The sequence below is a fragment of the Grampus griseus genome (assembly GCF_964374135.1).
Source record: "Grampus griseus genome assembly, chromosome: 4".
Classification (NCBI taxonomy): domain Eukaryota; kingdom Metazoa; phylum Chordata; class Mammalia; order Artiodactyla; family Delphinidae; genus Grampus; species Grampus griseus.
The window spans coordinates 70,397,108-70,415,526 of record NC_138997.1 but is presented as its reverse complement, the minus strand read 5'-3'; the positions used below and the strand labels follow the sequence as shown (position 1 = coordinate 70,415,526).

The window sequence follows — 18,419 nt, the reverse complement described above, 5'->3', positions numbered from 1 at the left end:
CCCTGATGTGCGCGTGGCGCCCAGCTTCACAAAGCGCGTGGGCAGCGCCACTCTCGTCCGGGAACCGCCTCTGGCAGCCCTACTATATCACAGGAGAGAAGAGGTGGAGAGATGAAGGGGCTCTGGGGTCAGGAGCGGGCGGTGAGGGCCGGTGTGCCCGCTCCCTACCCGCGGGCTCGGTCCCCCGGGATCAGCTCGTCGAAGGAGCAGGGGTCGGACGCCGCAGCCAGGGAGCAAGACCCTGGAGTGGGGGAGGGAGGGAGGGGAGGCGAGGAGGGGCGCGGAGAAGGGGCGTGGCCGGCACGCAGTGGGAGGGCGCTGGGAGGAGGGGCCGCTGCTCGGCGCTCGCAGCTCTGGGGGCCCGGCTTTGCCGCGCTCAGTGCACTTGGGCGAGAGCAGGAACGGGGAACGGAGCTCCGCTCCCAGCGCAGCCACCGCGATGAGAGGCGCTCCCGGCGCCTGGGATTTCCTCTTCGTCCTGGTGCTCCTGCTCCGCGTCCAGACAGGTGGGAGGGCGCTGCGGGCACCCGGACCGCGTCCCCCGGCTCACCCTGTGCCCCCGTAGGGCCCGAACACGTTGGGGTGTGTCGGGAGAGGTGGTTGCCGGCCCTTTGGTGCCGGGGCATTTCAGCCTCCGGGAAGATTCGGGGCGGCCCTGGGACTCTCCTGCGCCCTGCCCTGCTCACCTGCGCAGGGAGCCCCCTGTCGCTGGTGGTGGGCGCACTGAGCCGGGGGTCTTCCGGGAATGGGGGCGGCGAGGGGGGCTTAGGCTGAGCGAGGTGAGGCTGAGGGCAGCGGGTTGCGTGCGAGTTTGGGGATGCTTTTGTGCGGAGGGTGAGCGGGCGCAGAGGCGGGCGGCGAGGTGGTTCGCATGCAGCGCGTTAATCTCCGCCGGGCGAGGTGCGACCGCTGCTTCCTTTTGTTAAAAGTTGTGCGTGTGTGACCGGCGCACCGGAGGACCGGCCCGCAGGTTCTCAGCCGCGCGGAGGGCGAAGTTGGAGGAGAGCCTTTTCTTTGCTCTGCGGCGGCAGCTTTCCAAACCGCGGCGCTCTTTGTGCCCCAGAGCAGGGGACGGACCCCGCTGCCTCTTCTGCTCCAGGCGCCATCCTGGACCCGAGTCGAAGACTGCGTTGTCCTCGGATCCTCCGGTTATGCCTTTTGCACGGGGAGCGTGCCGCGTGCGGCTCTGTGGCCGCGAACCTGGAGGTGCAGCTCCGGAGACAACTTGGGTAGGGCGTGTGGAAAGCAGCCGCTAGGTTGCAGACTTTTTGCTTTTGTAGATTCTGTGCCCGAGGCTCGCCCCTTTCTGCCGGGTGCCGTTTCTTTCCTGCAACGCGCCTCGGAGCGGCTGAGGGCTGCGTTTGCTGCCTGCTCCCGGGGGAGGCGGGGACGGTGCGCCGGCACCCTGCGGTTCCTGACCCCAGCCGCCATCCACGCACGGCCGGAGTACCCGGCCAGGCTGGCAGGGCTCTGCAAGCCCCTCTACACGGTGTCTGCGACCTGTAATCGCAGGTCCCTGTTTTCTTTGGGAATTTTGAGATTCGCAACACCCCCCATATGATATCTCTACTGAAGAGCTGCCTGAGGTGAGGGGTGGGAGATGGAGTGGAACTTTCTGCAAATCTTACTTATATCTTAAAGCTGTTATGAAAATCCGTTATATCTGCGCGGGAACTTGGGTCTTCAGGTGGAGGAGGATTTGCAGGCTCCTGGAAGCCCTCAGATTCCCGCCCCTTCTCTTTTTTTCTGGGCGTCGCTGGTGCGCAAGCGAGTGCAGGTCACCCGACTAACCCCTGAAGCCCTGCTTTTTCCCAGGTCATTTTTATTTTTTTTAACCTTTAAGGCTAACTTGATGATGTAAGGATAGAAAGTGAGTCTGAACTGGAATTCAAGGGCTCCAAAGGAAGCATCGCTGTGACTATTGTGGGACTCTATCTACTGCTGATCAGTTTTCCCATAAAGTCTTAAGATGCAGCCTTCCCCTTCCCGGTCTTATAAGGCATTGTGAGGGCTTTCCTGTGGGGGAAGAGAGGTAGGAGGGATCATGAATGAGTGTCCGGATTCCCGTGGCGGATTTGACTGCCTAAGCTTCAAATTAGACGTTTGGTCCTTTCCATCTTTGTGCCTTGACATTTTAATTTCAGTGAAGGGGTGTGCAGTGGACCCATCGGGCACACAAGAAAGGTAGACTGCACATACTATTTCCCATTTTTTAAATTAAATGAATCCATTGCTCCCTTATTCCTCATAATTAGCCGGCTCCATCGAACAGATTTTTTGGCAAAGGGGATTTTAAGGTCTGGCTCCTGGGGGGCAGTGTGGTGTAGTGACAAAGCCTTGTGCTGCCTTTCTGGTTCTCCTTTTCTCAGCTTCTATTGGCTGTGTGCCGTTGTGCCAGTCCCTTAAATCTGTGGGAGCCCGGGGTCCTCAACAGGGCAGCAAGGGGTCTGCACCATGAAGGATCCTTTGGGTCCCAAATTCTCCTCTTCCAGTGTTACGAGCGTAGACTCTACACTTCTTCTGAACTCTTTCCCTGAATCCTTCCTGCCTCCTTGAAATTCCACTGCCTCCTGGTCACAGCGACCGCTTGGTGGTGTCCTGCTGGTCTGCTTCTGGTTAAAGCAGGGAGATGTGTGTTTCTCCAGTCCAAACATGCTCCCCTACAGTTTCCCTTTGAGGCCTAGGAGGTGCCAACTCTGCAGGACCCTCCATCGTCACCAGGCCCGCCCCGCCCCAGTGTTTACAACTCCTGTGCCCAGCAGGATGAACCTGCAGTGAATAGTGAATCATACCCTCCCCTCGTTCCTGCAGGTGTGAGGCTAGAGTCATCCCCAGCAGCTGGACACATAACATTCTGAATGACTGTCCTGCTGGAAATAACATGATGGTCTTATAAAAGGGAACCCAGATAATTCACTTATCCACTTTCTGGTGTTTCCCACCCACCCACACATTTTTTCTTCAGACTTTATAAACCATTCATGCTGTGCTATTGCAACACGTTTTCTAGGGTGCCTCCAATTTCACGTTAGTGCCAGACCCAATGCTGGGGCCTTTGCCTGCAATTTCCAGTCCTCTCAGCAAGCCCTGGAGGTAGTCTTGTTACCATCCCTACCATTAAAGCTGGAGAAACTGGCTGAGGATAAGCGAGTTCCCAGAATAATCAGGGGTGAAGCCTGAGGTTGGCCCCATATGCCCAGCTGTATTTCCAGTCACATGATTTCTAAGAATCAGTTATAAATTGAGATTTATTTGAAACTATTCTATATCATATGCCAGGCATTGTTGGAGGTTCTGGGAATATAGGATGCCCAAGATCATTACTTTCCCATTGTTGGTGAAAAAGACCTAGGTTTCCTGTCATACGATGTCTGAGTTAGTGTTCTCAATTTGAGGGAAGTATTCATTGAAGGGGGAGTCATTCAGTGATAGCTTCCCTGAGGCGTTTGTAGGCATTTGACGCTGGGTATGAGGGCTTTAGGTGTTAGCTGTCCTATTCCAGGTAGAGTCCCTCCAAAATGAAGATGCACTGTCTCTAACATGATGGTGCAAGTTAGTTGAAATTTTTTTCCATCCCCACTGCAAAAAACTAAAAGTGGTCTTAGCATTATATACTTGTGGGGTACCTGTGAGAGAGAAAAGCCCCAGTGATGGGTGACATCATTGGCTGTTTACCCTGGACGAGCACAGTGAGATATAATGGCAGCTCAACACTCCAAGCCTTTCTTTTTCCAAAACAAATGCTCATCAGAAATGTGCCAAGTTATTTTGTGGGCTTCCCTTGGAGCACGTTTATGTACAGATGTTGTTGTGATGGATTTTGCTGCTGTTGTTGACGGCCCTTAGAAGTTGCCCTGAGGATTTTGACTCATTTCCTCAAGTCTCCCCCAGCTGATTAAAGAAGGACACCAGGAAATGAGCCGCGGTGTCCTGAGCGGGAATTCTTGAAGCTGGACTGCAGTGCAGGGACCCCTTCAAAGGCAGCGGTCAAGGCTGCAGCGGCATTTTCTCCAGAATGAATTTAGTTTAAACAGCTGATGGGCTAGGGAAGTGCTTAATGTTGCTTCATTCACATATGGGAACTTTTTTAAAAAGGGGACTGAAGGACGTTTGAAGAAATCCTAAGCATGCAAAATTTCACCTGCAGTCTCTGTAACTTGAATAGATATTTTCGTGGCTGCAAATCCAGAGTGAAGAGGGCCTGCAAGGGAGTCACCAGAGGAAAAAGTTTGAATCTAGGCCGAATCCAGTGTAAATCTTCGTTGAAAGCAGAGAGGACTTGTGAGGAAGCCTAGCCTGGCAGCTCTTAGTCTCTTGACATTTTGGACCCGAGACAGCCCATCTTTTGACTTCAGACTCTTAATTGCAAACTCATAGCCCTTGCTTGGTTGTGTTTCGTTTGGCCCACCTGATGCTTTTTTAGAAAACATTGGGGCAGTATTTAAAATATGGAGAATTTATATCAAGATCTAGGTTTCTTTATTCTCTCGAAGAATCGAAAACTCCCCATCTTTAGATGGGACCTCTACTCTTTCCATTGCTCTAGACAGTACCACTCTATACTGCCAGTCAGGCTTTTAGGCATTTAGCCTTGGGTCCCGGTGAGCACAGGTGGGACCACGCAGGTACTTAGTGGAAGGAGCACAGGCCTAAGGAATGAAAACAGCCTTGTATTAGTCTGCTGGCTCCATGACCGACAGCTTTGTGACTTCGGAACAAATTGCTTACCCTTGCTGAGCTGCACTCTTTTCATCCTAGTTTTAGCTGTGTGACTTTGGGAAAATTACTTAACCTCTCTGTGCCAGTAAATGTGTGGCTACATATAAAGTTTTTAGAATGGTACTGCCCGGCACGCTCATGGTATAAGCTCAACACATGTCAAGCTCTGTACATATTTATTATCTGTAAATTAGGAATTATTGCTGTCCCTAAAATGGGAATAATGCCTTCTCTAATATGCGTACTCTAAAGATTAGAAACAGATTCTTGTAAAGATACTTGGCACAGGGTCTGGGATGGCATAGGCACCTAACAAATGAAGAAATTCCATGAGTATGTAGAATCTGACTATTTCTCTTTATAATCCTTGCACGCAGATACCAATAGGTACTAACTTGACAGCTTTTAAAATGAAATAAACTTTAATTTTTGTCTTGAGTTTTACATAGCTTTTGACAAAACAGTTGGGAATCACTAGTGTTAAAGAGTGAACAGATCTTTGACTATTTTTTCCACGGTGGGGGGGAGAAAAACCCAGAAGATTTGTTTTTCAACATCTTTATTGGAGTATAATTGCTTTACAATGTTGTGTTAGTTTCTGCTGTATAACAAAGTGAACCAGCTATATGGATACATATATCTCCCAGAAGATTTCTCTAGTGAAAACATTCATACCTTCTAATTTTTCCATTCATCTTATGCTTTAGCCTTGATGCTTACATTTTGGTTATGAAATGTGTTGGTTAGGTATTTTCCGCTGCATACCTTTCTGACAGTTAGGTTTTTAAGGCTTTTGCAAACTTTAAAGTTTAAGCTAAATTGTTATTCAGGGCATGAGGCATCAGAGTTAAGATTTGGGCTCTGAAGTCGACAAGTTTGTCCAGCTTGGCCTCTTGCCAGCTCTGTGACCTGGGACGAGACCCTTCACCTCTGCTTAAGCTTCAGTTCCTCATCTGTAAAATGGGGATGATGGCATAGGCCTACTGAAAGGAGTAAATTAGATCATGCACGAAACACACTTTGCATACCGTCCCTTACAGGGAAGGCAAGGGGACTCCACCATCAGGCTGATTTTATGTTTCTTTTTCAGCGTTTGTCTCTTAGGAAAGAAATTTGGAAATGGTTTTAAACCAGATTATATAGAGGGGTTTCTTTTAAGATGAAGATTATCCATTCAATGTCTAGTTTTTTAAAAGGTTCACAGTTAGTGCATACTTCTCTCCCTGGTTCTTTGTTTAACCTTATTCACAGGCTGCTTTCCACCAAAGGGAATATAGCTTTCTGGATAAAAGTTTAGGAGGCAAAAGTTCTGTCAATGGCCCATTTTCTCAATGAATAAGTAAGTGTAACTCACAGAGGGTCCATGAACCCTATTGCCTTGTAAAGTGGCATTGAAAGCACCTTGAGAAGGGAGGAGCTTTTCCGTGACTATATGAGGCCCTTCCCTAGCTGTGAGGGACCAAGCTGAACTTGTCTGTTGCCCTGGGCTGGACACACAGCAGTGCTCAGGCAGTACTGGTTTAACTTCTCTCCTGTTCTCCAGCACTTGTACAGAGCTTTGAACTAGTGAATGCTGAGCCAACATTTCAGATTCAGTTTAACAAAGGATGATCAATCCTTATGCCTTGGTCCTTGTAGGGACTATACGTGTGGGCTCTGGGGGTGGGGTAGGAACAGAGTAAGAGCAGAGCCAACAATTCAAAGAGAGAATTGATGTCGTAAGAAGTGCAAAGTGCCCAGGCCATATTTCACAGGAGAGGAGTTTACGTCTTGGTGGGCATGTGATAGAGATCAGGGATCAGTCCACGTGGGAGATAATATTTGACATTAATTTCTAAACTTTAAAAGAGGGTAGAGTGTCTGTAGTTGAGGCTTGTGTTGGAAAAAGCTCCTGAAACAGGGAGCAAGAGATTAAGATCTTATTTGAAGATTTTCAGATCTTTCAGTTGGTGTTAGGACTGGGGGATAGAGAATTGGAGGCGAAGAGGCTGGAAAGGTGGACTCTGATTAGCCTCAAGGAGCATTGGAGGGGGAGGGTATATTTAGTATTGAATTTGGTCCAGATTCTGAAAAGAACTTTGAAGTCAAGGCTACGGTAGACTTGACCCAGTAGTGGCCCTCCCAGCTTTGCTTGCTGGTCCAGGGCTGTTCGCTCTACTATTCTGTCCTGTTAAGCGCACTCCCCAACCTGCTCCAAAAACTTGGACATCCCCTTGCTGTGGGCAGCCAAAACTAAGGGAGGGGTGTGTGTGTGTGTGTGTGTGTTTAAATTTTAGTAAAATGCACATAACATTAAATTTACCATCTTAACCATTTTTTTGGTGTACAGTTCAGTGGTGTTAATTACATTCACATTGTTGTGTAACCCATGTCCAGAACACTTATATCTTGCAAAACCAAAACCCTCTCTACCCATGAAACGCTGAGCCCCTGACAACCATTATTCTACTTTCTGTCTGTATGAGTTTGACCCTCTAGGGACCTCATTCCGTATTTGTCTTCGTGACTGCCTTATTTCATTTAGCATACTGTCCTCAAGGTTTATCTGTGTTACAGCGCATGTCAGAATTTCCTTCCTTTTTAAGGAAGGCAGTGTATGTATATGTATATGTATGTACCGACCACATTTTTTTCTCCATTCATCCATCGATGAACACTTGTGTTGCGTGCCCCTTTTGGCTATTGTGACGAATGCTGTTATGAACATGGGTGTACAAATATCTAACGGAGAGTTTCTGAGGGGCCTCTGTTAGGATGGTTAGGCCCACGGCTGAGAGCTATGTGTTGGTGGGGAGCTGGGCAGAGGGACCATCGGTCATACTCTTTTTTTTTTTTTTTTTTTTTTTTGCGGTACGCGGGCCTCTCACTGTTGTGGCCTCTCCCGTTGCGGAGCACAGGCTCCGGACGTGCAGGCTCAGCGGCCATGGCTCACGGACCCAGCCGCTCCGCGGCATGTGGGATCCTCCCGGACCGGGGCACGAACCCGTGTCCCCTGCATCAGCAGGTGGACTCTCAACCACTGCGCCACCAGGGAAGCCCGATCATACTCTTTAGATGGTTAGGTGGTCTCTGGATGAAGGAGTGAGTGCCTGCGTGTTGGGGTGCATGCTCTGGAAAGAAGGGGGAACACTTAAGAGACATGAAGAAGATAAAGGTGGCAGACTTAGTTACTTTGCTTGGCAAATTTACAGGCATCTTGGATGTGCCAGGCACTACGAGATTGTGGGGAAGGGGAACAGGAACTATTGTGGGTGTGGTAACGGAGATCTGGGGGTGCTATGGAGTTCACAGAAATAAAGCCAAGAAGAGGAGCCCGTTTGAAAGAGGCCATAAGATGCTGGACTCCGCTATGTTTGTTTATTGATTATTTACAGGCTGCATTTACTTGACACTTAATTTCACAGACACGATGATAGATATAAATGAAAATCTTCTTAGGGTCATGTCCATGTTAAAAACTAAACCTCAAAGGTCACAGACCATGGCTCTATAATATTACAGTAGGATTTGGGGATCCTAAAGAATTGTGTGTTGTGTACCCGTCGTGTAATGAAAAGTAAATTTTCATGAAAAGAAGTCGATGGCAGGAAGATAATTCTTCATTTAGTCTCTGCATGAGACTATTTTAAAAGTATGTTTATTGGTTTTCTCAGAGAACAAAATGGATGTTTTAGGCACGGAAGAGGACGTAGAGTTGATTAAAGCTTTGGGAAATAGGCCCTTTGAGGGCAACTTAAAGAATTGGATTTATGAAGCCTGGAGAAGATAAGGTAAAGGAAGGTTTAGTGAATGACAGTCTTCAAATATTTGTAGTATGTGAGTGAAGAATGGGACAAAATGAGAATAGTTGAAATTACCCCAGAAAGAAATTGAGGTTTTTTTTTTTTTTTTTAGGGAAAATTCTTTGATTGGAAGGGTTGGAAAAGACTTTATTGTGTTACCAGAGTTACAGGGCCTTGGCTATAGGTATGAGAAAAGCCAAAAGTAATTGTCATTCTGAAATGGTTAGGTCCTGCCCACCTCAGTTGGCTTGATGACCCTTTAAGGGCCCAGCTGAAATCTTTCTAAATAAAATAACCAGCTGTTTTTCTCTCTTCACTGCCTCGGCTCTGGGCTGGACTGTTTCTTATAAATTCTGGGTAGACTCTAACACGACCCTTACAGTTTTTGGTTATATTGAAAATAGCCAATAAAGAACTCACACCTAAAAAGGGGTTATTGATCGATCTATTGGAGTTGGGGACAGTGGATCTAACCACAGAATGAATTGTGCAGTGCACGATAGCTTAAGCTGAGTGCCAAAATAAGTGCCCGAAACAAGGAAGTTCGAGGTCTGGAGAAATCTATAATCGACCATAATTAGCCCTAACCTAAGAATGACTGTGCTCTGTGATCACCCGACTGACTGTTGATTCTGAGACACAGCCAGCCATGCTGCATGTAGGCTGACAGATCTGTAAGGGTGAAGGAAGTCCTTTTCCCTTGATTACTCAGGGATGGACTGTTCAGTCTGGGGTTTACCCAGCACCCTCACTTCCCTTCCCACCTGTCCCTTCCCTTTGGTCATTTCGTGGTCATGGCTCAGTGGCACGTTAGATCAGCCAGTGGTCCAGCAGGGGAAGGTGGTAGAAATGAAATTGCAGTTGGGCAGTCTCTGGTTGATTACATCATTTCACTTGTCCTGTCAACATGCATGATGATTTCTGAGATGTGATCCCTGCCTTCAAGGGGCCTGGGATCTGTGGAAACGTAAGTGCTTGGTGTAGATGTTAACATAGTTAAGATTTGTAATAAGATTTAAATACTTGTGCTGGTCCTGAAGCCAGGACACATATTCATTTGCATTGGGTTGGAGGAATGAGCATCATTTCTTGAGTAGAATGGCTGATTCCAAGGAAGATCTGGGACCTGAGTTAAATCTCGAGGAATGGGGCAGGAATTGGTCAAGGTGTGAACAGCAGAAGTAGAGGTTTACAGTCAGCTGAAAGACTCCCATAGAAAAAAATCTCTGTGGAGACTAGCAGAAGATGAGATAGGATAATTTTTAGGGCACCTGGATTTTTCTTCAGTAACTGCAGTGTCTCCTGCGGTACCATATGTGATGAGATTTTTGTATGTGTCATCTGGTCAAGTAGGTGCTTACTCAGAGAAATAACTTTAAAAAACGGAAGAGTATAGGTCTCACTTTTTTTTTTTTAATAGGTCTCACTTTTGCATGATATTACATATATGGTATGCACAATGCAAATCCAGAGAGATCCACGGATGTGTACTTTGAGTTGCTTTTAAGTCCAGGGCTAATTACCCTCCCCTACCTCCTACTCGCCCCCCGCCCCAGCCAAGATCACAGGTTTTGTAGGCTCAACATCTGATAGTAGCAAGAGATGATCTTTGAGTCTCTGCTTCTTAACAAATTTTAAGTATTTATTAAAATGATAAGTCAGGAATGTAACAGTCTGCATAAATTCACTTGTTCAACCAACCAACCAACCAACCTGGCAACAAATGAAACCCCCAAGCCTGATAAGAGTCCTGACTGGCTTAGGCCATCTTGGGATTCTGCTGTAGGTTCCCTAGCCCTGCGTTTAGAAGGTCATTAAAAGGTAATGAGGGGTGCTGGTCACTGCCCTTCCCAAAGCAGTGAGCCTTGGGGAGGAGGTGGCTGTTTGTGGCGGGCAGAAATCTATCACTTAAGGAAAGAGTTTGAGTGATGGTACTTTCCAGGGAATGCCTTGTTCTTGACCTAATGGATTAAAAAATAATAGGGAAAATGAAAGAAGGAGAAATCCTTACTTTTTCCCTTGTGTCTCTTAAGTTCTTCAGTGAGGCAAAACATCCCACTTCATTTGGGTTTATCCCAGGTGGCTCACGTTATTTCAAAGGGTGTTATAAAATTCTTGAAAGCAATCAGGGCTGCCAGTAATTTAAATATGATGGCCTATGCAGACTCGTTAGCAGAGGAATTGCTTTGCAGGGTTAGAACAAAGGTGGCGTTGTCACAAAGAACTTTGGAAATTATTTGGTGTCTCTTTTTATTGGAAGGAAGTATTTATAGAAAGGGATCTAATGTAGATGTGACTTCTGAGGAAAACATTGACTAGCGATTTTGTGTGGCATTTGGTTGTTATTCTACTTGGCTAGTGCATGCTTAAAAAAAAACAAAACTACGGGCTTCCCTGGTGGCGCAGTGGTTGGGAGTCCGCCTGCCGATGCAGGGGACACGGGTTCGTGCCCCAGTCCTGGAAGATCCCACATGCTGCGGAGCGGCTGCGCGTGAGCCATGGCCGCTGAGCCTGCGCGTCCGGAGCCTGTTGGCTCCGCAACGGGAGAGGCCACAACAGTGAGAGGCCCGCGTACCGCAAAAAAAAAAAAAACACTACTGTTTAAAAAATTGAAAATTATACTACTTGGAAAGACTATGGGTACGTTATAAAGTGATAAGTTTTAAAGTTTATAAATGTTAAAATGCATTTCCATCCTAATTTTCACAATGTAGATTTCTTTTTTAACGGCTGATGGAAGATTTGCATTTCAAGGAATGGTCTGGTAAAACTGCATGGACTGGCCTTTCGGCTTTTCGTCATTGTTAAGTCAAACCAGGATTCTTACTCCAAAAATATGTCATTAGAATCACCACTTGAAAACAGTTAATTGGGATGTTTAAAGGTTTTTCTCCTTATTTTAGTATAGTCAGTATATTTACTACAGGGAAATAGTAGACACGTTTCTAGCTCAAGCAAAATGTATCACTTTCATGAAAAAGAACCCCCCTTTCCAGCTTTTTAAAATAAACTAGCATATGTAGAAGGGTTTATGAATTTTTTAGGAGATTTGAATGTGTAGCCTCATTTCCATTCCAGTCTTTTCAAGGGATAGTATTTTAAACGATCACCTTCGTTTCAGAATGACTGCCTTCTAAGAAGGAGCTGGCCAGGATGCCGAAAGAGCTCAGGTAGTGAGTGGCATGCCATCGGGTGAGGACAAATCCAAGGCAGGTGCAGATGGCTTCTCTCTCCATTTGGAAAACTTGGAACAGCAACTCTGGGCATAAAGCTGTAGTGCTTAGGATTTACAGTTTCATTCTGTTAGTCCCTTCAGTATCTTTTAAACGGACCCTACACGTACCAGGAATTTATAGATTTGTTCACAAACAATTATTGACGCAGTAGGGGGGCGAGTGGTATAGTTGTAAACACACCAGGCAGAAATCCTTGTCCTCTTGAGGCTTATGTTCTAGTGAATTCTTTTTCTTTCATGAGTCCAGGTCCGCAAAGAGCCCAGAAGGAAGAAAAAGTCTAGAGTCTCTCAGAGAAAGCGCCTTCCTTTAGATTTATTTCAGTTTCTTATTATGGTCAATTAAGGAAGGATGCAGAGAAAAGCAAGGTTTCTCAGAGGGTTGGGGGACGGGGTTCACAGGGAAGGAGGGACCAGAGGACGCAAAAATGAAGTTAGGTAGGGGTGGGTTGGGGAAGGGCCTGGGTCGGGGCCGACTCAGGAGGAGCTCTGTGAGATGTTTGTCAGTCGAGTCCTGTCCGCCCCGCCAGTGCCCTTGGAAGGGCTGAGCATCACACGCCAGCCTTCCAGCTTGTCATGGCTCCAGTCTTTGTAACTTCAGCCTCTCCAGCAGGTATGAGGATGTACTGATGAAGGATGTACCGAAGGGGGTGGCAGAAATGTCTGCAACGCCGGGGGAACACCGATAGGTGTCTTCACTTTCAGGACTTTGTGGAGCCTTGAATGTGCCAAAGTGCATCGTCCATCTGTGGCTCTAGAACCATTTTTCCCAGAATGGACCAGAATGCTTTTTCACAGCTGAGAGAGGATGCTTCAGGGGTCCAGGCTGAATGCTCTCCAGTATGTCTCCAAGCACTGGAGGCTCTGCACCTCCTTTTTTTTTTGCGGTTCGCGGGCCTCTCACTGTTGTGGCCTCTCCCGTTGCGGAGCACAGGCTCCGGACGCGCAGGCTCAGTGGCCATGGCTCACGGGCCCAGCCGCTCTGCGGCATGTGGGATCTTCCCGGACCGGGGCACGAACCCGCGTCCCCTGCATCGGCAGGCGCACTCTCAACCACTGCGCCACCAGGGAAGCCACTGCACCTCCTTTTTAAATTCTTTCATCTGTTTCTTGTTGAAATCTGACCACCTTTAGTTTTTAATATACCTGTATTTAACTAATGGCACTTTTGAGTCTGACAGAGCGCCATTTAGCCACCGTCTGTTATACTGGGCATGGTGTGTCAACTCCCGTGTTGCTGCAGCCAGCCTGGGTGAGGTGACAGGGTGACTTCATCTGACTTTGCATTTTAGCCTTAGGGTGGCCTTTCAGAGTTCCATGAAGTGATAAGCCCTCCAGCTTCAAATCGGGGACTCCTCCAGATGAGAATTGCCACTGTTTGTGTCCAGAACTGGAAAGTTCCTTCTCTGTTAAGTCTTAGGCCTGGAGTAAGACTCGTGCTGCCTTTAGTATTGATCCTCAGGAAGGAATCCAAGATAAAGACTGTCCAGGGACAGAAAGTGGTACCCTCTTGAGTTATGGGCAGGAAGGCATCCACTGACCACAGCTGGGATTGAAGGCATTAAGGTAGATACTCAGGTGCCTGGTACCATGTCAGTTAACAATTTCGATGAAACCAACAGCTTTAGGTATACAAGTGTGGATGCTTCATTATGAAATCAGTTGCCTTAAAGCACTTGGTTTAGATTTGACGAAAGACTGTAGTGTTTCTAAGCCAGAGAATTCTTTTTATCTGGTGTCATCATCATTGGTTAGCACCTATTGTTTTGGGTGAGAATTTCAGGGCCTAAATTTAAATAGACCCTGTTTAAGTTTGCTATCAGTTGACTAGGAAAGGATTTAAAGAAAAAGGGGGGTGTCCTTTGACTTCTAGTCTGGGTTATTTGAAAACCTATTAGCAGCCATTTTATTTCAAGATGGAGGAATTGAATCTCACGTTAACTTTAAAAAATATGTAACTTTAAAATACATAGAAATGTCATTATATATATATTTATCATAGGACCACCTCACACACGGAGAATAGTGAACGAACCCTCATATACCTGTCATCCAGCTTCAGCAGTTGGATCAACACCAGTCTCTCTGCTTCACCTCTACCCACTTCATCCTCCCATTTTTTTTTGGCCGCCCCACGCGGCTTGTGGGATCTTAGTTCCCCGACCAGGGAACGAACCCGGGTCCACAGCAGTGAAAGTCCATGTCCTCACCACTGGACCGCCAGGGAATTCCCTCCACCCTCCCATTATTTTGAAACATAAGCATCATAGAATTGCATCTGTGAACATTTTCAGTATGTAGCTCTAAAATAGAAAGGTTCCCTTCCCTAAACATAATGATAATGCCAATGTCACAGCCTTCCAAAGCAATAAAATTCCACAGTGTCATTGAGTAGCCAGGATTCACATTTCCCTTATTGAAAATAAATATAAAGACATATACGAATATATAAATATTTGATAGACTCTAAGCAAGAGCCATATATGGCAGTTCGTTGATATGGCCTTTTAAGTCATTTCTTATTTATAGGTTCTATTCTCCAGTGTTTGTTGAAGAAAACTGAGGATTAGTCCTGTGCAGTTATCCACAGTCCAAATGCTGCTGGCTGCATTCCTGTGGTGCTGTTGAACATGTTCTCTGTTCCCTGAATTTCCTGTAAATTGGTCATTTAGAGGTATGATCATACTCAGGTTTGATCTCTTTTTTAGTAAGACGACTTAATAGATGGTGTGTTCCTCTATTATTCTATTTTCTTTCCCTTTTTTGGATATACCGTTGGGTACTTAAAAAGATTTGTGCTTTCTGTTCTAATGGTTGCCTTTATACTTACACCTTTATATGATACCCTTGGTTCGCTCTTTCTGGGGCTCTATTTTCTATTGGTTTCCTTCTGTGAGTAACAATTTAAATTAGCTAGTAGCCTGTTCTTTCCTCTCCCTTTTCTCCCCTACTTGGGATTTGAAGTAATAGCCTTTTACTATAAGGCCGTCAGCAAGCATATTCTACTTTGCAGATGCTCTCCCTCCCCTAATTTTTCTGATAACTGCACCAAAACTACCAGAATATACAGCAATCACATACTCTGCTGTCTCCTTTGTTATCACCATTTAATCTTTTTTTTATTTTTTTATTTTGCGGTACGCGGGCCTCTCACTGTCGCGTCCTCTCCCGTTGCGGACGGAGCACAGGCTCCGGACGCGCAGGCTCAGCGGCCATGGCTCACGGGCCCAGCCGCTCCGCGGCATGTGGGATCCTCCCGGACCGGGGCACAAACCCGTGTCCCCCGCATTGGCAGGCGGACTCTCAACCACTGCACCAGCAGGGAAGCCCCCACCATTTAATCTTAGTTCTACAAGTAAATATATGTTTAATGCTTGCCACTAGTTCTTATGTTCTGTCTTTCCTGACATTTTGGTTTTCTGAAGCTCATCCTCTAACAGATACCTCAGGAAGCATTCATGGGAAGTGCTTCCTGAATTATGTTCACAACAGCTTGTCTGTAGCCTTCGCTTTTATACTTAAAAGTCAGGTTGTCTGATATAAATCCTTGGCTCATCTTTTCTTTGCTCAAGGATCTTTAATATTTTACTATATTGTCTTTTGCCATAAAGTGTTGTCAAAGTCTGCTGGCAATCTGATTTTCTTTCCCTCATATTTAACTTGGTATGTTTGCCTAGATACCCAAAGGCCTGTTTTTTGCCTTTATGCTTTGAAGTCCAGTAATTCTGTAGTGTTAGATGCTCTGGGTTGATTTTTTTCAGGGACATACTGTGCTACTTTGGTAAGTACAGTATCCTCCCATATCTGCAAGGGGTTGGTTCCAGGACCTCCACGGCTACCAAAATCCTGGATGCTCAAGTTCCTTATATAAAATGGCACAGTATAGCCGGCTCTCTGTATTGTGGTCGTGGAACCTGCAGACACAGAGAGCTGACTGTAATTTCAAACTTTCTTGTAGTGTAGCTTTTGCTGTTTGTTCTATTCTTCTTCTTGGCTTTTGGAACTCCCATTGTGTGTATGTTAGATCTTCTTTGCCTGTCTTTTTATATTGATCTTTTTCTCTCAAATCCTTTTAATGTCTTCATAATTCGTTTGAATTAAAAAATTTTTCTCCTTTCCATCTTCTCCTTCTTTTGAGACATTATTCATTTTATTTGCTCTTGTGTTCTTTTTATTTACCCTTTATTTCTGAAATGATTTTTTTCTTTCATTTCTAATTCTTATTTCTTTATCTCCATTTTCAAATCTTCGTTTTCTCCAGTTCATTTCTTTTTTTACTTTTTTTTTTTAAATTGAAGTATAGTTGATTTACAAGGTTGTGTTAGTTTCTGGTGTACAGCAGAGTGATTCAATTACATATATATATTCAATCAGCTCATTTCTGAGTTTTAAAAATTCTGATTTAGGCTGTTCTTTATACCTTCTTTTTATTTAATTTCTTTTAGCTCATTTTTGAAGTATTAGCTTATAGTTTTCATTTTTTTGTGTCTTTCTGGCATGATTTTATTTTCTATACTAGGGATGTCATTCTATTCCTTATTTTTCCTTTAAAGAACGTATTTGGAATTCAACTGCTATTCTTTTCTGTTGTTCGCTATGAGTTTTCGTATACTCTTATTAGAGCCATTATAGCTTTTCTAGCTTCACAGTTCTAGAGTACCCACTTAACATTGTTTTCACAAAGTGGTGAAAAAAATGGTCTTTACTTTTCTACACCTAAGATCTTACTTTTCTTTAGTCTCCGTTCTCAGCCCCTACTTATCTGAACCTTTCCTTTCCTTTGCCTATTTAACTCATCTTAGATTCATCTTTAGCAGTTTCTCCTCAGTGTGGGGCTTTGACCTAGTTTGTTAGTTTATAGGGATCAGACCTCTCCCACCCCAGAACATTCCAGCCCATTAGAAATACATGGGTCACAATCCCCTCTGTACTTCCTAGGGAAGTTGGAACCTGCAGAGTCCTCTGCCAGCTTCTGTGGGTGTCCCCAGAATGGCCCTCTGAGCATTGTAGTGCGTACCTAACGGCAGTTCTTGAAGCTGTTGGTAGTTTGTCCCCACCTCCTTCATACATAGGAGGGGGATATACCTTATCACCTGGTTTTGTGGGTAGGGGATACCTTATCACCTGGTTTTGTGGGTAGGGGATACCTTATCACCTGGTTTTCTTGTAGATGCTATCCATAGGGTTTTTGGTTCTGCTCTATTTGTTTTTATGGTTAGGGTGAGCTGGGGATATTCAATAATTATGCTTCCACCACCATCTTGCCAGAATCTATATGGACATTTTAACATAAAATTTGTAGACCTTTGGGTCTACCAAGTCAGGATGAAAGTAGCAAAGTCTTGAAACATTAAATCAGTAGTACCTGCCTTTAAAAATAATTTTCTTCCAAAATATAAGAAAGTAGAGAGAAAACTTAATGGTTTTAACTATCTGAAAACTGGCCACTTTATGGGCTACCTAAGCCATATTCTAAGCTTACTGTTTCGTTTTGTTTTTGAATTTTATTAATTTTTTTATACAGCAGGTTCTTATTAGTTACCTATTTTATACATATTATCGTATATATGTCAATCCCAATCTCCCAATTCATCCCACTCTAAGCTTATTGTTTATGACAAAATGTAATAGTTGAAATCATCTGAGTACCAGGAAGCCCATATCTGAGGAAAAGGTGTAAAGAGTGACACACTTTTGCCATTATTTGTTTGGTTTGATATTCCTTGAGTTCTGAAGGAGATAATGCTATTTTATAGTTTTAAAAGGGTTCAGCCACATTTACACTTTTAATAACCATCTAGTAAAGATAAAATCATTACTTAATTAGGTGCATTTTTCTCTTTCAGCCTTTTTTTCCCCCAGTGAAGCATTTGCATATCTCTAATTATAGTCATTTGAAAAAAAAGTGCTGCCAGGACTTGACATAATATTAATTTAGATTTCCAAAAATACTAAATTTCCTTCCTCCAACTTGAGTTTCCTCCAGTTGGCCATTGATTTAAGTTACATACTAAAAGGTGACAATTTTAGAATTGGCCCTTTTTTCCTCCTGTATTTAGGGATAGCCATTATTCTAAAGCCATAGAAGGAAGAAGTAAAACTTTCTCAGTGGGTATATTGGAAACTTTTTTTTTATTCTGGAAAATAGAGTAAATCATTTTCAGACATTCCCTCTGGTTTTCTACAGAGATTGAGAAGAAATCATTTCAAAATGGGGCTGGTCATTAAGAATTCTTTGTAAACGGGTAGCAGGCTTAATGTATTGCTTCAAGTGAATGTCACCCAAGAAAAATTAAGGGAAAAGTCAACACTCATTAAGCAAATTGACCAGCCAAGTGTTTTGATGAATGTCGCAACAAATTTGAATAAACGAATTTTGTCCATTAGTGTGCTTTTAGACCAATGTGATTGTTTTGGTCTAATTATTTTTTATTTTGTGTATTCAAATGTAGAATGGCTGCAGAATTTACGACTGCAGCAATTATCTGATCAGCAATTTAGAAAATTGGTGAATAGTATCTGACTACTCACCAAGAAATGCGTGGCATTTGATATAGCTGGTGCAGGACCACATACAGTCCAAGGAGAAGCCTGTGCTCTTTTCTCTGGTTCTCACCCACGGCAGATGAGAGCCCAGAGGCCGTCACTGGGTTAGCATGGGCTGTGGACATGGGCTCAGGGCCCTC

The 18,419-nt window shown here is 44.8% G+C and overlaps 1 protein-coding gene across 4 annotated transcripts in view; it reads left to right on the top strand.

The window, feature by feature from the left end:
* The first annotated feature begins 409 nt into the window (after nt 1–409).
* KIT (KIT proto-oncogene, receptor tyrosine kinase) overlaps nt 410–18,419 on the top strand; it is an 83,723-nt gene continuing 65,713 nt past the window's right edge. For all 4 annotated transcript variants that reach the window (XM_082653917.1, XM_082653915.1, XM_082653916.1 and 1 more), the window contains exon 1: nt 410–506. In XM_082653917.1, the coding sequence (XP_082510043.1) occupies nt 440–506 (67 nt within the window). In that variant the 5' untranslated portion in view covers nt 410–439. The remainder of the gene's footprint in view (nt 507–18,419) is intronic.